General features: G+C 30.5%; 1 protein-coding gene across 3 annotated transcripts in view; it reads left to right on the forward strand.

The window, feature by feature from the left end:
* The window catches only part of LOC134724739 (BAI1-associated protein 3-like), a 136892-nt gene extending 114436 nt beyond the window's left edge, over positions 1 to 22456 (forward strand). For 2 of the 3 annotated variants that reach the window (XM_063587943.1, XM_063587944.1), the window contains exons 12-33: positions 1370 to 1487; positions 2229 to 2353; positions 3263 to 3353; positions 3888 to 3944; positions 4505 to 4611; positions 5256 to 5307; positions 6728 to 6763; positions 8142 to 8305; positions 10456 to 10582; positions 11115 to 11183; positions 11641 to 11715; positions 12601 to 12702; positions 13019 to 13219; positions 13808 to 13876; positions 15626 to 15772; positions 16346 to 16459; positions 17205 to 17288; positions 17563 to 17644; positions 18861 to 18899; positions 19379 to 19502; positions 20210 to 20412; positions 21789 to 22456. In XM_063587943.1, coding sequence (XP_063444013.1) covers positions 1370 to 1487; positions 2229 to 2353; positions 3263 to 3353; positions 3888 to 3944; positions 4505 to 4611; positions 5256 to 5307; positions 6728 to 6763; positions 8142 to 8305; positions 10456 to 10582; positions 11115 to 11183; positions 11641 to 11715; positions 12601 to 12702; positions 13019 to 13219; positions 13808 to 13876; positions 15626 to 15772; positions 16346 to 16459; positions 17205 to 17288; positions 17563 to 17644; positions 18861 to 18899; positions 19379 to 19502; positions 20210 to 20412; positions 21789 to 21892 — 2290 coding nt within the window. In that variant the 3' untranslated portion in view covers positions 21893 to 22456. The remainder of the gene's footprint in view (positions 1 to 1369; positions 1488 to 2228; positions 2354 to 3262; positions 3354 to 3887; positions 3945 to 4504; positions 4612 to 5255; positions 5308 to 6727; positions 6764 to 8141; positions 8306 to 10455; positions 10583 to 11114; positions 11184 to 11640; positions 11716 to 12600; positions 12703 to 13018; positions 13220 to 13807; positions 13877 to 15625; positions 15773 to 16345; positions 16460 to 17204; positions 17289 to 17562; positions 17645 to 18860; positions 18900 to 19378; positions 19503 to 20209; positions 20413 to 21788) is intronic. The other variant, XM_063587946.1, reaches the window with a different exon arrangement.
* Positions 22457 to 22752: the final 296 nt, after the last annotated feature.

Genomic DNA, 22752 nt, shown 5'->3' on the forward strand with positions numbered 1-22752 from the left:
TCATATAATAACATTTCCTTTTTTCATTCAATAAAATTGAGAATGGAAATGGGGAATGTGTCAAAGAGACAACAACCCGACCATAGAAAAAAAACCAGCAGAAGGTCACCAACAGGTCTTCAACACTACTTTCTTCTACTCTTTAATCAAACTTAAAACTTTATTGGAGGCTTGTTTAACCTTATATGTATTAAACAAAACATTAATCGTGAATTTCTTAATTCAACATGTTATTCTTTTTGTGTTGGTTTCCAACTGCAAAATGCGATTCAAAATAAATGAAGCATATACATGATACTGTGAAAGTACTTTAATTCGTGGGTATCAATTTTCGTGGTTTGAGCAATATTTACATGTTCGTGGGTTTTTAAATTCGTGGATTTTAAATTTCTTAAAAAAAAATTTAAAAATTAAAAAATTAAAGCCCTTAGAAACGAAGGTTACAAATAGTCTGGATTGAAGGAAATTGCTAAGTAAGAATTGACTCCTGGAAATCGTAGTGATAACACTTATTAACTCATCATAAAGTAATCAACAGATTAAAGACCATCAAAGGTGTTAATTAGGCCATAAACATGTCACCTAAAGAGTAAAACCTACCGATGAGGATCTTTCCATGTCTTGATTTGGACAATAGTTTTTTTTTATTTCGTTGGACACTTAAATTCGTGGATCCAGTCATCCACGAAAACCACGAAAATTGGTACCCCACGAATAAAAGTACTTTTACAGTATATGAATGAAAATTTTCTAACGTTGATGTTGTTCAAACTTGGAACCATAAAGAACTCGACTTATTTTCCATAGTTAAAATGTCAAATCATCACTTGTAAACTGTTACACAAGTATTTCATTCAATTATTTAGAGACGTCGTACGTCCAGTTTTATACAAAAGAAGCCAACGACCTGAGCAATGGTGTATTCTATTGAGCGTGTTATTATGGTTCAACTAGTGAATACAAAATGGAAAGCGTTTGAAAGGATACACAATTGTTGAAAAATATTTTACAACAAAAGAAATATCTTTTTCAATATACCCCTTTATCCTCTAGATTTGGAAATGGCGAATTAGAGCATTTGTTTTGTTTCAGAATCTGAAAAAATTACTGTATCTATATCCTCTAGATTTGGAAATTGTGAATTATAACATTTTTTTGTTTCAGAATCTGAAAAAAATACTGTATCTATAACATGTTTACATCTGTACATATCTCAATTTTACTCCTAAAGAGAAAAGCACGATTTATTCGTTAAGGTATGTGTAGGTTGTATTTATAATTTAACTATATAAGAAAATTGTGTGACTTTTTTTTCAATAAGCACATTTTAACATTTGTAATACTAACATTTACATGTTTGTATTTTAAGTCGCTGGATGGCCTATGCACGAAAACATTTTGAGCATTCTCTGAGTTATAACCTGCTTTTACAATTGCTGAGAAACCTTGACAAGTTATGGTCAGCAGAATCGTTGTCTAGAGAAGAGGTAAGCATGCGCTAATGAAAATTGATTTTAAATATCGGGGTACATGCTTGATAACTTAATGAATGAATTGAATGCATATTTTATTTGCAACAGCATAAATAACATGCTATGGCAATAGATAGACAGTAGATACAAATTGACCAAACGACATATAGCAGAAATGATACATAATGTAATAAACGTTTGTTTTGATAGCTCCAAGTTAGTTGGGCAATTATTTTACCTTTTGTGTATTAGTAATGTAAAATATTATGTAAATGCCTTTAACATTTTGTATTATCCAGTTATACAGCATTTTAAGGAAATTTGTAACCAGTTAATTGCTATCTCTCTCAAATGTCGTAAACGATTGACAAATATTCGTTGATCACGATGTTCCAGTTCAATTGTTTATACCTGTCAATACTCTATTTTTAAATATTTTCCTTAAAATTTGTGATGAAATCTCTTTTCCTTCATTTTTCACAACTGTATAACGAAAAATAGGTTACGATAACTTTCAATTTTTATAAACAACTTTATTCGGACTCAAATGATGTTTTCTCAAAGTGTACAAATCATTAAGATAACAATATTTGTCTATATCTGAGTTGAATATAAACATCAAAATCTAAACAATCATGGGACAAACTAATAAAAAAACGTGGTTTCTAATGTATTCTGTATTTGTCAGAATAAATTTCGTGACAGGTTATTATATCTGTCAAAAACGTCTGTTCAAAATTCTGATATTTTTTGTAGGAGGAAGGTTTAGCACGATGTTTCACAAATTTTATCAATTATTGTCTGAGCTTAATACGGAAGCAAAGAGAAGTTTTCCCTTCTTCAAGTAAAACTGCCTTGAGTCGCCTTGAATCAATGTTACAGTAAGTTATTTAATCAAATCTTTGATAGAAAAATTAGGTAACGATCTAGAAGTCGCTTCGCTGATGAGTCTTTTGTATACGAAACGTGCATCTGAAGCATCTGGAGCAAACGCAAAATGTAAATCCTTGAATCTATGATGCGTTTATTTTGTAAAAATTCCCAGTTACTAGTCTAGAATTTGTATTTCCTCTTGTCGTATATTTTGAATTTGTATGTAAAAGCTATTCGGAATTAATATACATATATAACAAAAAAAAATACGTATGATGGGTATGCATATTTGATACTCCTATTTAAGCTTCATCGTAGGAGATACAATTTCTTTAATTTTTATGTATGAAGAATACGTATATTTCTGAATATTTGGCCAGTATAAGTACTGACTCAGCGTTATTTTGTAGAGAATATATGTATATTGTAAAAACAATTTAAGCCGGTTATCTATGATGATTTTGTATATTCATAACGATATGTCATGACAGGAATAATTTGAATGATGGGTTTTTAGAGACATAAGATAGATATACCAAGAGGGCAATCTTATATCAAATGCCAAATAAAAACATACAACCCTTTTGCTTGAAAAAAACGATTTAAACACAAACACAGTCAACAAAAAGGGCAATATTAAAATACCACTATTCAAAAGTCATAAATTAACCATCCTGTTTACAAAATAAACTGAAGGAAACAAACTTACTTTAAGAGGAAATCAACAGAATAACTCAAACACTGAAGTGCTACAAAAACAAACGCAAATGCAAGATACATAGAAACGAACTATTTGATAACACATATTTCATGAAAATCAGGGATTAAATAAGGTGTCCGGGAGGGTCAGCAGCTCCTGCTGAGGTTTGTTTTTTAATAAACAAGAAATGTCTTATACGAAACTTTACTTCTTATAGGTGCCTGGGTCAAATTCATGTAATGAAAATATATAAACATGTCTGTCCATTCAACAACGAATTACCGCTGATGGTTAAACCGATTGTAAAGGTAAATATTTCATACAACATAGACACTCTTTTAATTCTTACACTATTTTTTTCTTTGCAATAATACTTTGTTTCAAAAGACAGGCGAAAGACACCAAAAGGACATTCAAACGCATGAGTTGTAAATTAACTGACAATGGTACGGCTTAAAAAGAACAAAGATCGAAAGACATCAATGTGTAAAAAACACAAAATAGAAAACTGAAAATTAAACAGCACGAACCCCAACTAGTCCTGAGGAAGGGGGTGATCTCGGGTGTTCCGGAAGGGTGAGGAGGTTCTGTTACTTATGTGACACTCGTTTTTACTCATATTAGTACAACCCCGGTAATTCGTCTAATTTGGTGATCTTGAAGTCTTTGATTCATTTTGCAATTTTGTTATTGAATAATAATATAAAGCTCTTTTTAAAACTGCTTAATACATGAATATATAACTAATCTTTACAAAATTATTTTGCTATACAATAGTTTCTTTTCTTATTCGATATATTCTATCCTTTTGACTGATTTATTGATTAATATTTACTTTTTAGAAAGGTACAATAGAGTGGTATGAGAGGGTTCTTCATTTAACACAAAAGAAAGTAAAGGTAATAAAAAGTAATTCAAGCATAAATCAAACACTTCTTTCCAATCAAACACATGATATACAATAAGTTTTAAAACATTACCACAAAGGTTGTACATAAGATGCTTTATCATGCATTCATGAAATCGATGTTCATAAAGGCAGCAGTGGTATACCAATGTGTTAAAGTCATGAATCAATTTAAAGAAAACAAAGCCGGTTTACAAACTAAAACTGTTTTGAAAAAGATTTCTTATAGATCAATTTAAAATATTAATTTACACATTCAGTTCATTCTAGGTGCTTTAATGGATTTACCTTTAGTGTGGACAATAAAAGCTAAAAGTTTAAAGTTAAAGGTGAATCAATACTTGAGGAGCTATATGACGAAAGGGGACTGAATCTTGGATAATAATATATTGTACAAGATGGAGATACATACTTAAATAAAACGTTGATTATGAAATGGTCAAAAAGAACATTTTCGGAAGCAAACCTGGGGTAATTGATGTATTATGATTTTCCCTTTTTGAACCTCATCTTTTCGTATAAGTTAAACGGTTTATGTTTTCATAATTATAGGCACAAAACTCAGAAGATGATATGATACATTCACTGATAGAGATGACAAATACATTGAACATAGATTTAGCCGCAGCAGATACTTGTTACAACCCGCTATATGAAAGGTAAGTCTTAAAATATACAATTTTACATTAAAATGTATGTAAAGAAAGGGGAACTGACAATATCATTAGCTAAGATAATCAGACGTCCAAATCATGTGACAACAAACATTAGAACCTTTATAAAATTATTGGGAATGCAGTACAAATCTGTATGATTTCATGAATTTCAAAAAAGAAAAAAGGTTGAACAGCATAGTGTTGAAAAAGATTATGACACAACTATTATAGAGCATAGTGTTGAAAATATCAACACAACATAAACAGGAATTATTTAAGCATGTTACAAATAGCCATAACACTACTTTACACAACAAACAAAGAACAGAATTCTACATGTAACCATGACCTAACATAACAATAAGGCCATGGGACCTTTTAGCAACATTTGTACCTCAAAACTTGAAATTGAAAACTTAGTGGAACTGGCACTTTTGGAGAAAAATATAAACAATAACAATTACGGTAGAAAAGTAAGGTGCTGTGGTATGTTTGATCATTTGACATGGTTTCCAGAACATCCTCCAAAATATTTGTTTTGGTTTTTTTGCGTACTTTTATATAAAATAAACACAACAAAGGACCAACCATATAATTTTTGAATTTCGACCAAATGTCTTAACTTGTTTTCTCTTTTTATTTTGTAGAATTCTAAATGTGACATACTTTGATGTAACTTTTCGGCAACTTGAAAAAGTCGTAAGTATTTAAATGTTTGCTCCATTTTAACATCCTCTGCTAACATGGTTCACAATTGCGGTTATTATAATTCGAATGAATGTGTTAACATATACCTAATAATGCTTCAATAATCGGTAAGAAAACAATTGTAAAAAAATACAGATGTACAGATCTCGCTGTTAACAATATTAGATATATGTCAAACAGAATTCATATCATTAACTTTAGTATTTTAAAAGTACCATTCAGAATTTTTTTTCTTTACGATTGAATTCCTTAGTTAATGGTTCAAATGAAGGAGAAATATTTAAGTGTTTCTAGTTTTCTGTATTTGACATTCAAATATGATTATTTTGGCGGCATGATATACTCCGGGTGCTTTTGATCCCAGTTCATAGCCCACTAAAAAATGTCTGTTTTACAGGATAACGGTATTTTATATCACCTTTTAAATTGATAATCCTTTTACTATTGATATCGAATTTGTAAAATATTCCTTTTTGTGGAAATAATACTTTAGAGTGACCAGCAAAAGTTTAAACGAAAGCAGTATGAAATTTTAAAAATAATCGCAAAATAAAGAAAAATTATAAATAGGCTTTGTTTATGAACTTATCATTAACGTATATGCAAAAATAATACTTAAATACTACTTCGCATTTTTTTCCTGTAAGGATAAGCGTTACTTAACACCTAATAAATAAAACAGCGTTACTATTCTAATTATTCGAAGCATTGTGATGCCTAATATAAGTATAGGACTTTTAAAATATGTGTAGACAAAACTTTTTTTTCAGTTTGAGTTATTAATGCATGATCATTCGATAAATTTGTATGAATATAGATATAATGTACATGTACACAGTAGATTCATTTATTTTCGTGTGTACCAATTTTCGTGAGTATTTGGTTTCTTGGTATTGACAATGTTTGCATACAACCTTATAGAAAATTTGTAATTCGTTGAACATTTAAACTCGTGGTTTATCTGTATCGACGAAATCTACTAAAATTGGTACTCCATGAAAAATAAAAAATCCACAGTATATGTCACACATGCTTCATACTTTTGTTAACATACTTATTTGCATTCTGTCATACCTTATCATTTCATGTAGATAATTACTTTTAGCTTTTAAAGTATCATCCCATATTTATCAATTCTCGCAATTACAATGGACGTAGCACTATGATGCAGTGTTTTCTAACAAGAGCAGGAATTCGTGTTTACCTCATAGCGTAATGTTGTACAACAATAATGACAAATAGTGATAATTGCAGTTGTACTTGTCGTTCCAATAATTGTGTGAATAAAAGGAGAAATAAATAAAACAAGCTTTTTTGTATCAACAAAATTCCAATTATCATCATCATATCTATTATGTATTAGAGATCATTCTATATCCCTTCCATACTGAATTGACCTGTTCAATTTCAGCTCGCTATTGATATGCATGACATTCTACATCAGGAGGTATTTATTACTTCTGCACAATTTTAGAAGTATTCAACGATTGTATTTTATATCTCTTGCATTTCTCCCTTTTTATTATGTCCTAATTTATGAAAGTATTAAAAGATGATTTTTTTTCTGCTTTCTATTCGTAAACAGAAGTATTTTTGTACGATGACCAAAAAACTCAGAGAAAAAATTCATGAAGGCTAATTTGCATTGTATTAATTTTGTTAGATTTAAAAGTTAATTAGTTGTGCCTTATTTTTTTCAAATTAAAAAAATGCATATGAATGATTAAGAAAAACCCTTTTGTTTTAATACGATTTTTTTCATTTTAATCAAAGTTTCATTGCATGGTAAATTAATAAGTTTTAACAAGTTCCCTTCCTCTTTGACACTTTCTTCCTTATATCTTATTTTAATCTACACAGTGCACATACACTCCAACTTTCTTTTTTCCATGATATTTATCCATAATGGAAACCAAACGGAAACGTTTCAAGTAATATCCATTATGCATAAATGCTAGATACGTAGATATGTTAATACTCTTACAGCACTTAATACTTCAATAAAAAAAACCATAAACAAAATATAGCTTTGCATGTAATATACATTTATAATTAAAATATAAAGTTCTGATGTGTATATTTGAACTAAATGCGCGCTTTTCAAGCAATTTTTACAAGTATTAAACTAATTAGCTTTAAGCTAGGCATGTTAGCTGCAATAATTTGAATTGTCAAGTAACATTCGTATGATAATATATTGCTGTGAATGCTATGCCAGGGTAAGCGGTATATTTTTCTCAAAATCCCTCACTTTTCAGAATCACTTGCATAAGCATCGTTTACGGTCAAACACAGCTTGAGTTTGTAACATTTATGATGACTGGAAGCTATCTGAAAGTCACAAATCTGATATTTATATTAAATTAATACGACCATGTACCCTACAAAATGAAGAAATTACCTAATCATAATTATTTTTGTCAATATTGTATGTTTCAAAGATTGGATTTATTTTAAATAGAGCTTGGTTGGTACCATTGGTTTATACTAAAAAAATTGAGAAAAAAAAAATCAGAATTGTACTTTAGGTTAAACTACTCAATGTTTGAATTGGTTCTTTTCTTGCATTTGTTCATAATTTCGATCGAAATATGTGTTATAATACTAGTATATCAATAAATAACTAATTGAATTTGCTCTCCCGAAACGATGTTTTTTGTTCAGGCAGCGTGTATATATTTATTTAAGTTCGAAAAATATAAATTCACCAAATTGGCAGAAACATCTTTTAAAAAGTAAGGGTCTATAACGGATGAGAATAAAATTTAGATTTCCTATGTTAATTTGTTCAATACAATAACTATAATATTCACTAAAACTTGCAGTTGGACATAGAATTCCACAAAACTGTTCAGCAGACTATCAGAAAGCCTGACAGCACTATTAGGACAGAAATTCAAGAATCAAAAGGCAATATTGGAACCGGACTGTTTGAGCTTTACCTAGCATTACAGGAATTTTCAAGCTTCAGAGATAAACTAGTAATGGGGTATGCATCTTTTGGATAAACAATTGATGTTAAGTCTTACAATGAAGTCTCCTCTAGATTCAGAATAAGATATTCGTTTGAATATTTAAAACAAAACTAATGTGTTGATAACATTTGGAAAGGATAACCCAGGGGCGGATCCAGGATTTTGGAAAGGGGAGGCGAAGATTTTAATATATCGCCGAGCGGAGCGAGGCGAAACATTGTTGGGACCCTTTTTGGGCTAAAAAAACATAAAATAAGTGTAATATGCACTATTCAAACGGTCACAACCAGCAGGCAGGTTACAATCTGGTCTTGAAAAAGTTTTTAATATATATAAGTCCGGCGAAACAGACATTCCAGTAAGACATGCAAACCTCGGCCACAAAAAACTACGCCCGTTTTTATTGATCATGTTCATTTCATGCTAAATATATTTGTTGGAAATTTTCGTTTTTAAAAGCAAAAAAGTGGACAAGACTATTGTTTTCAATCCAGATACGGCCAGAATTTTTGTTTTAGGCAAAAATCAGAGTCAATTTTTTCTCTCTCAAATATCTCAAAATGCCTCCTCAAATCAAATGGTTTCGTACCTGAGACTTGAAATCTTTCTAGAGCTTATACTAAATTTGAGAATGGAAATGGGGAATGTGTAAAAGAGACAACAACCCGACCATAGGAAAAACAACAGCAGAAGGTCACGAACAGGTCTTTAATGTAGCGAGAAATTCCCGCACCCGGAGTCTTCCTTCAGTGGCTCCTAAACAAATATATACTAGTTCAGTGATAATGAACGCCATGCTAATTTCCAAATTGTACACAAGAAACTAAAAATAAAATAATACAGGAGTAACAAAGGCCAGAGGCTCCTGACTTGGAACAGGCGCAAAAATGCGGCGGGGTGACTGGGGATCATTCTTCAACTTTTGTATTTATTAAATAAATAAGTTGGGGCATTTAGGGTTAAACATGTTTTCGTAGGTAAATAATATTGTGGAACTTTTTTTCATGAAAGTATAATAGTCTATAGAGTATTTACTATTACTTTCTGTTTGGTGGAATAGTGAAATAGAAGTCAATACGTTCTTGCTCAATCCTGTGTCGCTTTGAAGACTTCCTGATTGTCATGACATCCTCAGCCTAAGCAATGTATATAACTGTAATTTGAATTTCAAAATGACCGTGTGCCGTTTTTTCAACGCATTGGTCAACTCCACCATAGCAAATCACATGACTTTGACAATCAGTAAATACCAGCGAAAAATATATATTTATAAGTAAAGAATTGTCGTATAAAAATTAAATTCTCGGGAAATGAAAAAGTTCACGAAGTCTAGACTGATTAATAATTTTACAAAAAAAAAAAAAAAAAAATTCGAGCAAAGGGGGGGCATACGCCCTCCACGCCCCCTCTGAATCCGCCACTGTAACCTCATCATATATACCAGGGTTAAAATTTATATTTCCCTTGATAACAAGCTAATGAAATTGATAAAATTGAAAATGGAAATGGGGAATATGTCAAAGAGACAACAACCCGACCATAGAACAAACAACAACCCGACCTTAAAGCAGACAACAGCCGAAGTTTAATGTTAAAAATAGTTATTATCAAGACATAGACTAACACATTTCTATCATTAAGACTAAACAATTGAGGAGGTTCCGTACACAGGACACGCATTTCTTAATAACCTGTATATGAACAATACTAGCAAGCTAATATGAAATATTTTAATTAGTTAGTTTGGACCATTTCAACTTAAAAAAATGTATTCGAAAAAAATAATCTGGCCAAAAATGTTCATATTTGGTCTATTATTACAGAGAATTGATGTTAAAACACCTAACTTTGAATATCAAACCTTTCACATTCCATTAAAAAAAATACAACAGACAACGCGAAAAGATACCAGGCTTTAAGTTCAAGGTGCCAGACTGTAATTATCATTACCATGTCACTTGATATGTTTGATTCATCATGATGTTCAATGAAGTAATAAATTGGACCATTATCGAAAAGTTTAATCCTTAAACATTGTTAAAGTGTGCAAACCTTATTTAATTCCTTTGACTCAATAATCAAATAAATATATAATTATGCTTATTACATGTAACAAACCTCTTTCTATTAAAACAATATCATCAGACACTTTTTTTTTCTATAGGGAGAGAAAACAGAAACTCCATATTGTTCAGTATTATCAGTGGTTCCGATTTGCAGTCCAGAAATGGTTAGATATCGCAAAAACCAAAGCCAAGCAAAGAATTCACAGAGCTGTTCAGTTAGACAAGGTCGGTTATATGTTTATTAGTGACCATTAAACAGTTAACATATAATTGGGAGGTTTGGCTAGCCATAAAAGCAAATTCAACTCATCTTTTTTTTTCTTAAATTATATGTCAGTTGTTAACAAATAGTTCTATGTATGTTGGCGTTTGTTTTTTGTGCAATTTATTGTTTCTGTTGTTCTGTTGTTTTTATCTTGTATTTGATGTGGTTTTAGTTCATTATCCGGATTTGTTTTACCTTAATCGATTTATGACTTCTGAACAGCGGCATACTACTGTTGTCTACTTTGATTAGCATTGTCTTATATGTTAAACTGTGGTGCTTGGATTAGTATATTTCTATAAGTATGGCAATCTACAAAATGCAAGTCTGTTGTTAGATAAATGAACCTCAACACATGGAATTCAGGTCAAGATTCACTTATTCACTTATCAAAACTTTATAATTGTAAAACTCATAAATTGTTTACAAAGATAGAATATGTATGCATTCACATTAAGATGTATATCTGTATGTTTTATATCTATTTGGCAGGTTGTAGATGTAAAATCGGGTGTGAAGTACAGTACATCATCAGTTGATGTAGTCTGCTGTTTTGCACAGGTATGTGTCCCCCTTTTTTATTTTGCTTTATAAAAATATTACTTTGTAACTATCATCAAGCAATATTTTACTGTTGCTTTTTATTTTTATTTAAAGACACATTTTAGAGTCTGAAATATTTATAAATGCCGAAAGTGGAATCATTGCTGTGTAAATCATGATCCTTCCTCCTTTCTTCGACTATTAAATGATCGAATGTGTACTTACAGTGGTCAACATGACGCTAGCCAGGGAAGCAGGATCTGATAACTGTTCCGAAAAAACAAGTATTTGGTTGCATTCATGTTGCTCAATCTTCAGTTTTGTGAACTTGTTTTCGTTTTTTGCCTTTGTCACAGGTAGCACACAAGCTACGTTGTGCACATTTTGATATAATTAATCTGTTAATGCTTTACGCAATTTCCTGCATCTTAAATACTTGGTATCATTGTACATAGCATTTTTTTTCGTTTTACAGATTACAGAGTTTTGGAAACAGTTGAAATGGCCAGACTTAGTCGATGCATTTCCTTTAGTTCAACAAATCATCAAAGTAAGTGTATACGTTGTCTTTGTGTGTTGTCCTGATGTTAAGTATTATATTTCATACTCATTTTGTTTTGGTTCGAATTATCTTTCTCGTTGCTTTTGATTTGTTCCTGTTACTTTCAGTTATCTTAACTTCAAATTAGATTTTCTCTTTAAAGGTAGATCATGAGTATATACTTTTTGAGACAGAATTTTCTTATAATTTGCAAAAATGAAGATTTTACTATACTTTTTAAAAAATATAATAAAAAGTATTGGTCACCGTGCTATTTTTCAAGCCATGAGTCGTTGAAAATTGCCTAAATTTGGTTAGATTGTTCAAGAAAAAACACATTTGTGTCCATAAAAATAAATCTATGAGATAGAATTTTGAAATAAATTGTGAGAGATAGATTTTATTACATGTTTTAAGAAATTAAAAAGAAAAAATGGTGTCACCGAACTTGTTTTCTTGGTTTAAGTAAAAATTAAACAAATCCCTATTTGTTCAGTAAATGATTTTTTACTAAAAGAGTTATCTCCCCTTAAATGGCTCATTAAAAAAATGATTCTAAAAACAAAAGAAAATGTCATTTGTTTAAATATTTTGAACACTTCAATAAATTACCAAGTTTTCCTTACATAAGTAAACAGTCCAACCATTAAATTGCAAATCTGTCTCAAAATTTGCAGATTGGGCAAATAACTAGACCAATTGTGTACTGAAATTGTACAATCAAAGTTGGCGGTATACCATGTATCTACCTTAAATACTGTTTTCGTATCGACTTCATGTTTTATGACTTGTTTGTTCTCTATGAACAAATATATCTTATGTAAGAAAGGTTAAATAAAATACCTAATAGTTTCGCCAGTTTATATATGATACATATGTGTTTTATACTTGTAGGATATCTGTGATGGAGCTGTGTTGTACGCCGACCTCATTCATCAAAAACTGATAGCAGAAGGTTACTACGACGATGAAGGCCAATTTGATATTTCAGAGCCGGTATGTAATATGTACCTCAATTTCAACCATAAAATTTTGTATATCACTTACTGACTGTTGCTAACCAACTAATCATTTGATCATTGAAATAAGTTGCAATATTTCCTTAATTTATTTTTTAACAAAGAATCATTTAAAACATAATTTTCATGTTAGAACACATGTTCGGATTCTCTACTAGACATTTTCTGGATAAATGACTGAATGCGTAATTGTTAAAAAAAATAACACAAAAAAAACATGTAATTTAATGTAGCTGCATTTGTAAAATGAATATTGAACATAATGGCATAAAGCAATACTTGATTTTTTACAGTTATGTATCACTATCAACAATGTAGAACATGTCAGGAAAGCATTGAAACCATTACCGGACACTCTACAGTTTGATAGACTGCAGTCAGAATTAGACAAAAGCAACGTTAGAATTCAAACTAATTTGTATACAATGATAAAAGAGTCTGATAGTAATATGTCTAAAAAGATAAAAACTGTGGTTGACAGAGTTGCTGATAAGGTAAGCAGTTAAAAAAAACTTATCTCTTTAATCCTGTACAGGGATATTATTTAACTGCAGCCAACCAGAGAGTTTAAATTGATTTGACTCAATTTACATTATTGCATTAATCAAATCAACATACCTTATCTATCGAGGCGTAATCACCTATGCTATTATGATAAATTGAATGATAAAAACCTCATTTTGAGGTATTGGTAAGAAAATTAATTTGAGCAAAGGCCTTCCCCCCAAAATAATTTGCCATATGATTCTTCATATATAGACATTAATACGGATTTATTTTGTTAATAGCAAAGTTAAACGGCAGGTAAGCCAATACACGTCATAACAACATGTTGATGACGTCATAGTGAAATCACAATCTACACTTCTGAATTGGTGCGCCCAAAATTTGTTGTTCATATCTTTATCAAAGAAATTAAAGAATGAAGAGATATAACCATTTTAGACATTTAAGCGACTAAATAATGAATCGTTCTTAAAATAATATCTGATTACCCTTCTCTATATTGTATGCATTTAATACTTATTCAGTGATTATACTATAACAACACATAATAGCACATATGTATGATGCTTTTGTAGATGAGACCAGATATAAAGAAAGATGTGTTTCACTTAAACTGGGCCCCAGAAACAGTGCCAGCGGAGGATGTAAGTAGGATCATTACAAAATACTGTAAATTGCATAAACTATTGCGTGCATTTATTAATTTATTAATCCGATTTTATCATTTTAGACTAAAGTGCAATTTTAATTTTTGTGATATTGAGAAACATTCTGTTTAAATACATGAAATATGAAAAAAAAAATCGCATTTTTCGCATTAAGTGTTATTCATTCGGTTGATTGTATTGTTGAGGGAAAAACAATATTCTATTAATACAAATTCAAAGGATAGTGTGGATACATATTGTACACACCTTAGGTTCAAAATGTCCTTTTACCAGTACGTTCTTCTTTTTTATAATGATAAAAACTAATGTTACACCTAACCTTTTAGAATTTCGTTAAAGAGGAGCAAACATTCAATATATATTGATAATACGTTTTAAAATTTATCCCAAAAGTATGAGAATGATTTAACTAATGTAGCCCAATTGATTGTACCAAAACTATTGAAAAAAAACATTATGGAAATACGACATGCATTTAAAAGTAGACAATATGTTTTTTTGTTTGCCATATGTGAATTAACTGAATTAAAAATATCACAAAATATTTTACATTCATGAGAATAAAGAGTGGTAAAACATGTTGAAGAAGTTGGTCAACCCTGCTCATCCTTTCTCAGCGCCTGAGATCAATCTCTGCGGTAGGAGGGGGTTCGTGTTGCTCGAGATTAGTTTTCTATGTTGTATATTATAGAATTTTGTTTTTTGTTTTTTCATACATTTAGTTACTAGTATATACCATGACCTATTTTTTTTAATTTTCAGTTATATTTTTTTATTATTTTATCATCGCCCTCCTCTCTGTTATAATAAGAATCACATTATTACGTTTACTTTTTTAACGATTATTTTTTGGGAAAAAAATCTGTATCTAGTTAATATTTCTATCATAAAAACATGTTTTCATTATTTTAATAAACGTATTTTCATTTTTTGTTTTTTACAGGCAGTTGGTGATCTCATGACCTATTTAGACAATGATTTGCTTTTACAGGCAGTTGGTGATCTCATGACCTATTTAGACAATAATTTGTTTTTTACAGGCAGTTGGTGATCTCATGACATATTTAGACAATAATTTGTTTTTTACAGGCAGTTGGTGATCTCATGACATATTTAGACAATAATTTGTTTTTTACAGGCAGTTGGTGATCTCATGACATATTTAGACAATAATTTGTTTTTTACAGGCAGTTGGTGATCTCATGACATATTTAGACAATAATTTGTTTTTTACAGGCAGTTGGTGATCCCATGACCTATTTAGACAATAATTTGTTTTTTACAAGCAGTTGGTGATCTCATGACATATTTAGACAATAATTTGTTTTTACAGGCAGTTGGTGATCTCATGACCTATTTAGACAATAATTTGTTTTTACAGGCAGTTGGTGATCTCATGACATATTTAGACAATAATTTGTTTTTTTACAGGCAGTTGGTGATCTCATGACATATTTAGACAATAATTTGTTTTTTACAGGCAGTTGGTGATCTCATGACCTATTTAGACAATAATTTGTTTTTTACAGGCAGTTGGTGATCTCATGACCTATTTAGACAATAATTTGTTTTTTACAGGCAGTTGGTGATCTCATGACATATTTAGACAATAATTTGTTTTTTACAGGCAGTTGGTGATCTCATGACATATTTAGACAATAATTTGTTTTTTACAGGCAGTTGGTGATCTCATGACATATTTAGACAATAATTTGTTTTTTACAGGCAGTTGGTGATCTCATGACATATTTAGACAATAATTTGTTGACACTCAATAGCAATCTCCTTAAAAGTAATTTTGATAGAATACTTCAATCAATATGGGAGGAGTTATTAGAAGAATTTAAGGAGGTTATAGAAACAGAAGAGCCGGTGAGTTTTAGAATGAAAAATCACAAAGGTTTTTAACTCATTACTATTTTCAAATTTTTTATTCATTTGTGTGTGTGTGCAAAAATATTATAAACTTGTAAAAGCGATTGTCCGACATAGTCCATTTCCAGTTTGCATACTGAGGAACTAAGTCTGCAACTATTTTTTTGTATTATTGCAATGATATCAAGTACAATATAATATTGAGAAATGAAATAGGGAATGTTTCAAAGCGACGACAACCCGACCATAGAGCAGACAACAGCCGAAGGCCACCAATGGGTCTTCAATGTAGCGAGAATTACCGCACCTGTATGTGTCCTACAGCTGGCCCCTAAAAATATATATACTAGTACAGTGATAATGGACGTCATACTAAACTCCGAATTATACACAAGAAACTAAAATTAGAATTAATACAAGACTAACAAAGGCCAACATTTTATAGCTTCAAATTGACATATAATAATCAAAATTATCTTGTATTGAGATAAATGCATTGATTATCCCATTCCTTTTGAATCACAAATTAATGTGTAAAAGTTTCCAAGAAATTTGTCTTTAAAATTTCAGAGACAAACATTATTTTACAAAAGAATGTTTGAAGCTTTAGGCTTGCTGGTGGACTTTTTCAATGCAAACGGAAAAGGTTTGACTATGGCAGAACTTCATAGTAAAGAATTCAAGGTAGATAAGAACATCTTATATCATTTGTCTTATTTTTTTGTTATTTCGGAAACATCTAATTGTTCACCTCAACTTATTAACAATTTAGAATTTGCTTTATTCAGACTCAAAATGAACAAATGCGTTCCCTATAATAAAAAACAACATAACATATCATGACGATGAATTGTGTTATCAATATAATACTGTTGATAACGAAAGAAAAGTGATCTGCAAATACAAGGTCGTACAATTCTCATTAAAATGTATTAAGTATCATGAAATCACGGGTACGTACGTGACTTTATTCTTAGGCAATATGTCAAAAAATGCGTCTTATGTTTTCATACAGTGATTTGAATGTATACCACATAATATTTTGTTAGATAAATGTTTGTTTGCTGATATTTATAAACTGAATTAAATCATATTTGTTACAAATTACCCGAAAAATCAGACAAAAAGGTACAGAAAAATTGACATTCTTTGATTATTACCTTAAAACTTATTTAAAGTTTTGATTTATTTATATTTTTATTATCTAATTAAAACATTTGATCAACTATTGCAAAAACAACAGATAGGTTTTATATAAGAGATTCAGAATATACACGTTTAAAAAGCACATCCGACTTTCTTTTATAAATCTCATCAAAGATAACTATGGAAAAGGCTAATAAGGGACTTTTTCGTTTTGAATATTCCTCCGAGTTACGTGTTTTGTGATTTAACTTTAAGTGTTATTTCTATATATGATTATTTTCAGGATCTTAAAAATAGACTGTCGTTATACAAAATGGACACATTTGCTTTGATGGAAAAGTTTTATGAAGAAAAACTTGAACAGCAAGTAAGCTTTTAAATACAAACTCGACCAAGTGTAATAACTATGATCTATATATAGTGTCTTTCTACTTTATATTCATGTATCATGTGTATGGAGGAGAGCTATAATTTAAAAAATAAAGAATTATCCTAATATAATAACTTCGTGACCTTGTTGTGTTTTTTTCACAAATCAAATGAAAATCTATAAGGAAATATATTTATTTAATTGATGTGTTCGTCTAAAACATATTTATTTTGTTTTACGTTAGTCTTATTTTCTCCCTTTATTTTTACAGAAAAACACCACTTCAAAGGAATATGGTGAAATAAATGTAAGGGTCTGGTGTAAGCATGATACTCATTCCATATTCGTAGAAGGTAAGACATTGTTTTCATTTGCTGTTTTATACTAGTCAAGACCTCAAATTCTTTAAAAAAAAAACATGGTCCTTGTGAGTACTTTATTTCTTTGTTAGATCTATATATGTATGCCTCGTCATCAATATAAATGTACGGTTTTCTGTTGGGTCCATTGACACTCATTTTCAGGTATGGTCAATCGTATCATAGATTAAAACTAAAATTATTTTAGTTTCGAGTGTGCTATATGGCTATTTGAGAGATGCAGCAGGTATGCACCTGTCTATCGTCATGATACATGATACGCCTATATAACATCAAAAATTATGTTTTTATTGATAAAAGTTCATGCATGAGTCTTTCTCCCCAGTCAGTCTTTTTACTGGAATTGATTTACTAAATTATTTTAGTTTACACCTTCAAATATATATTTTATAATTTAACGAAAGATACAAGAGGAAGAGTCGACCTCATAGATAGAAAATAAACTGACAACGCCATGACTTAAAATAAAAATACAAACAGACAAATAATAGTGCAAAAGACACAACATAGAAAACTAGCGAACATATGACAATACAGACAATAAAGCACAACAGGAACACATCAACTTTGCAGCGCAGAAAATACTTTTACATCGGTCAATCTTTTAGTAAACATAAGTACCAAGATTTTTCAATATGTAATCATGTTACTGACAAATGGAATCAAGCACAATGAAACTCATTTATATTCCTGTTAGTACCGATTACCAGGTTAACTGTAGTTGATATCGTAAAAAATCAGCTGCGATTGTCAAGCAGCTGATATTTTACAGTATCAATATGCAGATAATCTGATAATCGATTTATCGGGCTATATTTGCGTGTTTCAGAAGTGTTTTCTTTGTTTAACCAGCACACAAAAGATGACTTGATAAGTTCGGGTCAAAGTTATTAACATCGGTTCAAACATTATGACGTCGCTGATATGTCCGGGTCAAAGTAATTAAGGCCGGGTCAACGTATTTGACGTCACAAAGACATGATACGGAATAATGTTAAGAGCTGAACAGAGTGATATAGACAGTTGGACGACCGATAACTCAAAATATCGAATTAATTCCACTGGAGATTTTCACGAAGTGTCAAAACGTTTACTTCCATTGCTATGATAGACAAATGAATATAATTCTAAACAATAGTAGAATTATCTTAATTGAACCTTATGAAATCATTCTTTTAATTTGTTTCAGTTATTGATGCTAAAAATCTGATCCCATTGGATGCAAATGGTAAGAAAATAATACATCAGCATTTGAATTAGTTTTTGATATATGTTTGTATTGTATACCTACATTTCATTCCCATTATCAATTGATATTTACCCATACAATTACAACAATTATATTCCGTGTATGGCTTATAGTATTTACTTAAAAAGCATGCGATTTTCATATATATATTTAACCAAAAAAAAGTTTTTTAAAAAACTAAGGATTTTCTTATCCCAGGACTAGATTACCTTAGCCGTATTTGGTACAACTTTTTGGAATTTTTTATCATCGATGCTCTTCAACTTTGTACTTGTTTGGCTTTATAAATATTTTGATATGAGTGTCACTGATAAGTCTTATGTAGACGAAACGCGCGTCTGACGTACTGAATTATAGTCCTGGTACCTTTGATAACTAACTAAATCTGAATTGTTTCTTAAAATGACACCGTGATGAAGACGATTAATGTGTATCTACCATTGTTTAATTTTGAACAGGTTTTAGTGATCCCTATGTTGTTCTACAATTCTGTCCTGATCACGTATTTCCACACGTGCCTACTGAACAGACCAGAATAGTTAAGAAAACTTTGAATCCAGTTTTTGAGGAAACGTTTGAATTGTACGTATTTTCTAAAAAAAATTAACTAAATAAAGGAAATAAAAAATAATAATTAAACAATCACTAGTGAATGAATTTTGATTTTAAAAAGTCATTTTATTTTAACAAAACTTGAACAGTTTAAACGATAAATGATGTGGAGTTTTTTTGGCAAATTTTCAGAATCATCCACTGCAATTATCTAAGGATTGTTTTATGCATACATTCAACAGCGACTTATCGACATAACCAGCACACAACTAAACAGTACAATGGGTTTGAAGGTTCAGAACTATACAAGAAGCATGTTTTAAAAATATCTATGTATGCTTTTCGATGTTTGTTTATAATTCCCTTCATAGGAACTTTGTTCTAAAATATTTTGTCTATGATCATGTATTGCGGTTGTCTGCTTTAGCTTACGGGACAAGCAAAAAACTATTACCTTAAAAATATGCTACTGTTAATTTTTCCAGAAATATAAAGTACTTTGAGCTTTTAAAACCTTCCGAATCTTTAATTGTCTTTATCATGTGTATTGTAAAGTACTGAATGTTTATTCGCCTTTAATTTTAATCAGCAACATTATATTTTAGAGTGCAATATTTTTTGTAGTTGCTATTATCAAATATTATTGTCGTTTCCCTCGAGTATACTGACATACGTGTCTTTCATCCATCATTTTATCAGTTATCCAATGAATTACTTTATGTCCTTTGTTTTTACAGTTCAATCACACCTGAGCAGTGTAAGAGAAGAGGAGCCGTTCTTGTGTTAACTGTTATGGATCATGATTACGTTTTCCAAAATGATTTTGCTGGTGAAGTTTACATTCAACTGTGTGACATTCCAGGCATAAATGGCGAAGATGTATCCGGATATGAGTCAATCAGTTTTATGACGAAACCACTGATTCACCCAAAACCAAAAGGTCTGGTCATATGTTTTGTGAATAGTTCCATCTGATTTTGGAGCCACATTATTTGAAATCTGCATGATAAAGAATTTAGATCAAACATAACCTTGATGTAATTGGATGGTTATTAGACTATCATTTAAACCACATTAAAGGGACTTTTAGACATTGGTCTTCAAATACAACGTAGTGTTAAAAGCAGAATCGCATGAATATTTTTAAACTCACAATTATATCAATTTAACTGTTACCTGTTGTGAGTTAAATAACTAATTCACCATATCCCTGTCTTCCCTTTATTTACATATACGTTGTTTTACGTAGTCCCTTTAATATTCCATTTGAGTAAGTTGAATCAAGGCACAGCACATAGGCTAACTGGTTTTAGCTGTGGATAGATGTTATTGAATTAAAATTACATAAAAAAAAAAGAGCAGTGATTGAGGATTTTTATCATATTTGCGATCTGTGCTCCAATTAATAGACAGTTAGTGTTAACAAGATCCATTTGTTTATCATTCACTAAGACATTCCGTGATATTCTTTTATATCCCATTGATGGTCATTATGTTTTTCGATCTGTGTGTCTTTAAGAACGTCCGTCCGTCTGTCCGTCTGTCCCGCTTCATGTTGAAATTTTTAGGAAAGGTTTTTGGTCAAGGTATTTTCAATCAACTTTCAACTCAGTTCCCATGTATCCTACGATAAGATCTTTGTAATTTTAAATGCAAAATAAGAGTTTTAACCCCAATATCACTGTCAACTGAACATAGAAAATTCAAGTGCGAGTGTGGGGCATTCGTGTACAATGGACACATTCTTGTTTCTTCGTCTTTAAATAAACACATATAGGTCAACATACGGCCTTCAACATTGACCAAATCTCATATCGTACAGTCCGCTATAATTGCCTTGAAATGAAAAATGTAACACAGTTAAAAGGAGAAAACTAACGGCCTACTACAAAATAATGGAAGAAAAAATCAATTATGCAACACTGACAAAAAACGACAACTACAGTCTCCTTACTTTAGACATGCGCATACATAATGTGGCAGGGCTAACTGGTTTGAAGACGCCGACCCTTCACTAACCTATGACAGTGGTATAACAGTACAAGATACAAAAACACTACAAAAATCAGTTGAAAAAGGCTTGATTCATCAGATGATACAAATTAAAATAAATCTAACAAAAACACAGAGTGGACGAAGCTGTGTAATTGTACTTCCCAACAACAAAAAGATCTTAAGTACAGATCTGAGACTACTCGCTGTTACTGACATTTAGTTCAAAGCCAATATCAACTGATAAATAAAACTGTGTGTCTAAGACTCAGCTATCATAATATATAATTTAACTATGAATGTTTTATTCTTCTAAATTTACAGGTATAAGTGCTTTAGATGTTTTAGCTAAACGTTTGTGGGATGAAGATGCTGTAGCGTTTGTAAAAAGAAGAACAAAGCTCGAATCACAGTCTCAATCCGGATGAAATGAAGCATAAAACTTATTTTGTGAAGTATTCAAAGATAAGTGTGTCTATGAAAAGAAAAATAATTACAAGAAGCACAATTTGACACTTGACAGACATGGTTTGCTATAAAGAAGGAAGATATATACTGATACACAAAATGTTAAATAAGTTGTATTTTTGAATAATATTTTACGTTAGCACTCATTTCCTGATTTGTATTGTTATGCAACAAAAAGTCTAACGTATTTGTTGATCATGGACTCTATACTGAATTAAACATTGTCTTTGAATTATTAGATGTTTAGTTGTGGTTATGTATATGTATAATTGATCTGTTCATATATTTTTCATTTGTAATCAATAAATTGTTTATTTACACCAATCAATATCACAATATCTCAACAATACTGTCACAATAAACTTTGAAGATATTATTCACAGCATAAAATATACTACACACAAATGTGTGTGTACACATCATTTTTTCAATAAATGTTTGTATGTATTTTTTTTTAATTGATAAATGATATTTTACTTTTAAGTATGTAAGCGATTCGTAATAAAACACAATTCATCAATAAATTGTCCGCTTCGTTTTGCATTGGGAAACTACAATTGGAAAATTATATCCATAAGTAGTGTACAGTTGTTACAATTTCACCAATCCATGTATATATATTTATATATTGGACATGGTATAAAACAATATCTAAGGATACTGTTTGAACTCAAACAGGCGCGATATTGGTGCATGGGCATTGTAAGCGTCTTCTGATGTGCATGCATTATTAATCATGTAAATCCGCAATAAAAAAAGATGACAATAAAGAAAAGTACACTTTTGATGTTTCATTTCAAATGACTATTCTTGTATCTTA

This window comes from Mytilus trossulus, chromosome 7 (assembly GCF_036588685.1).
Source record: "Mytilus trossulus isolate FHL-02 chromosome 7, PNRI_Mtr1.1.1.hap1, whole genome shotgun sequence".
Lineage (NCBI taxonomy): Eukaryota > Metazoa > Mollusca > Bivalvia > Mytilida > Mytilidae > Mytilus > Mytilus trossulus.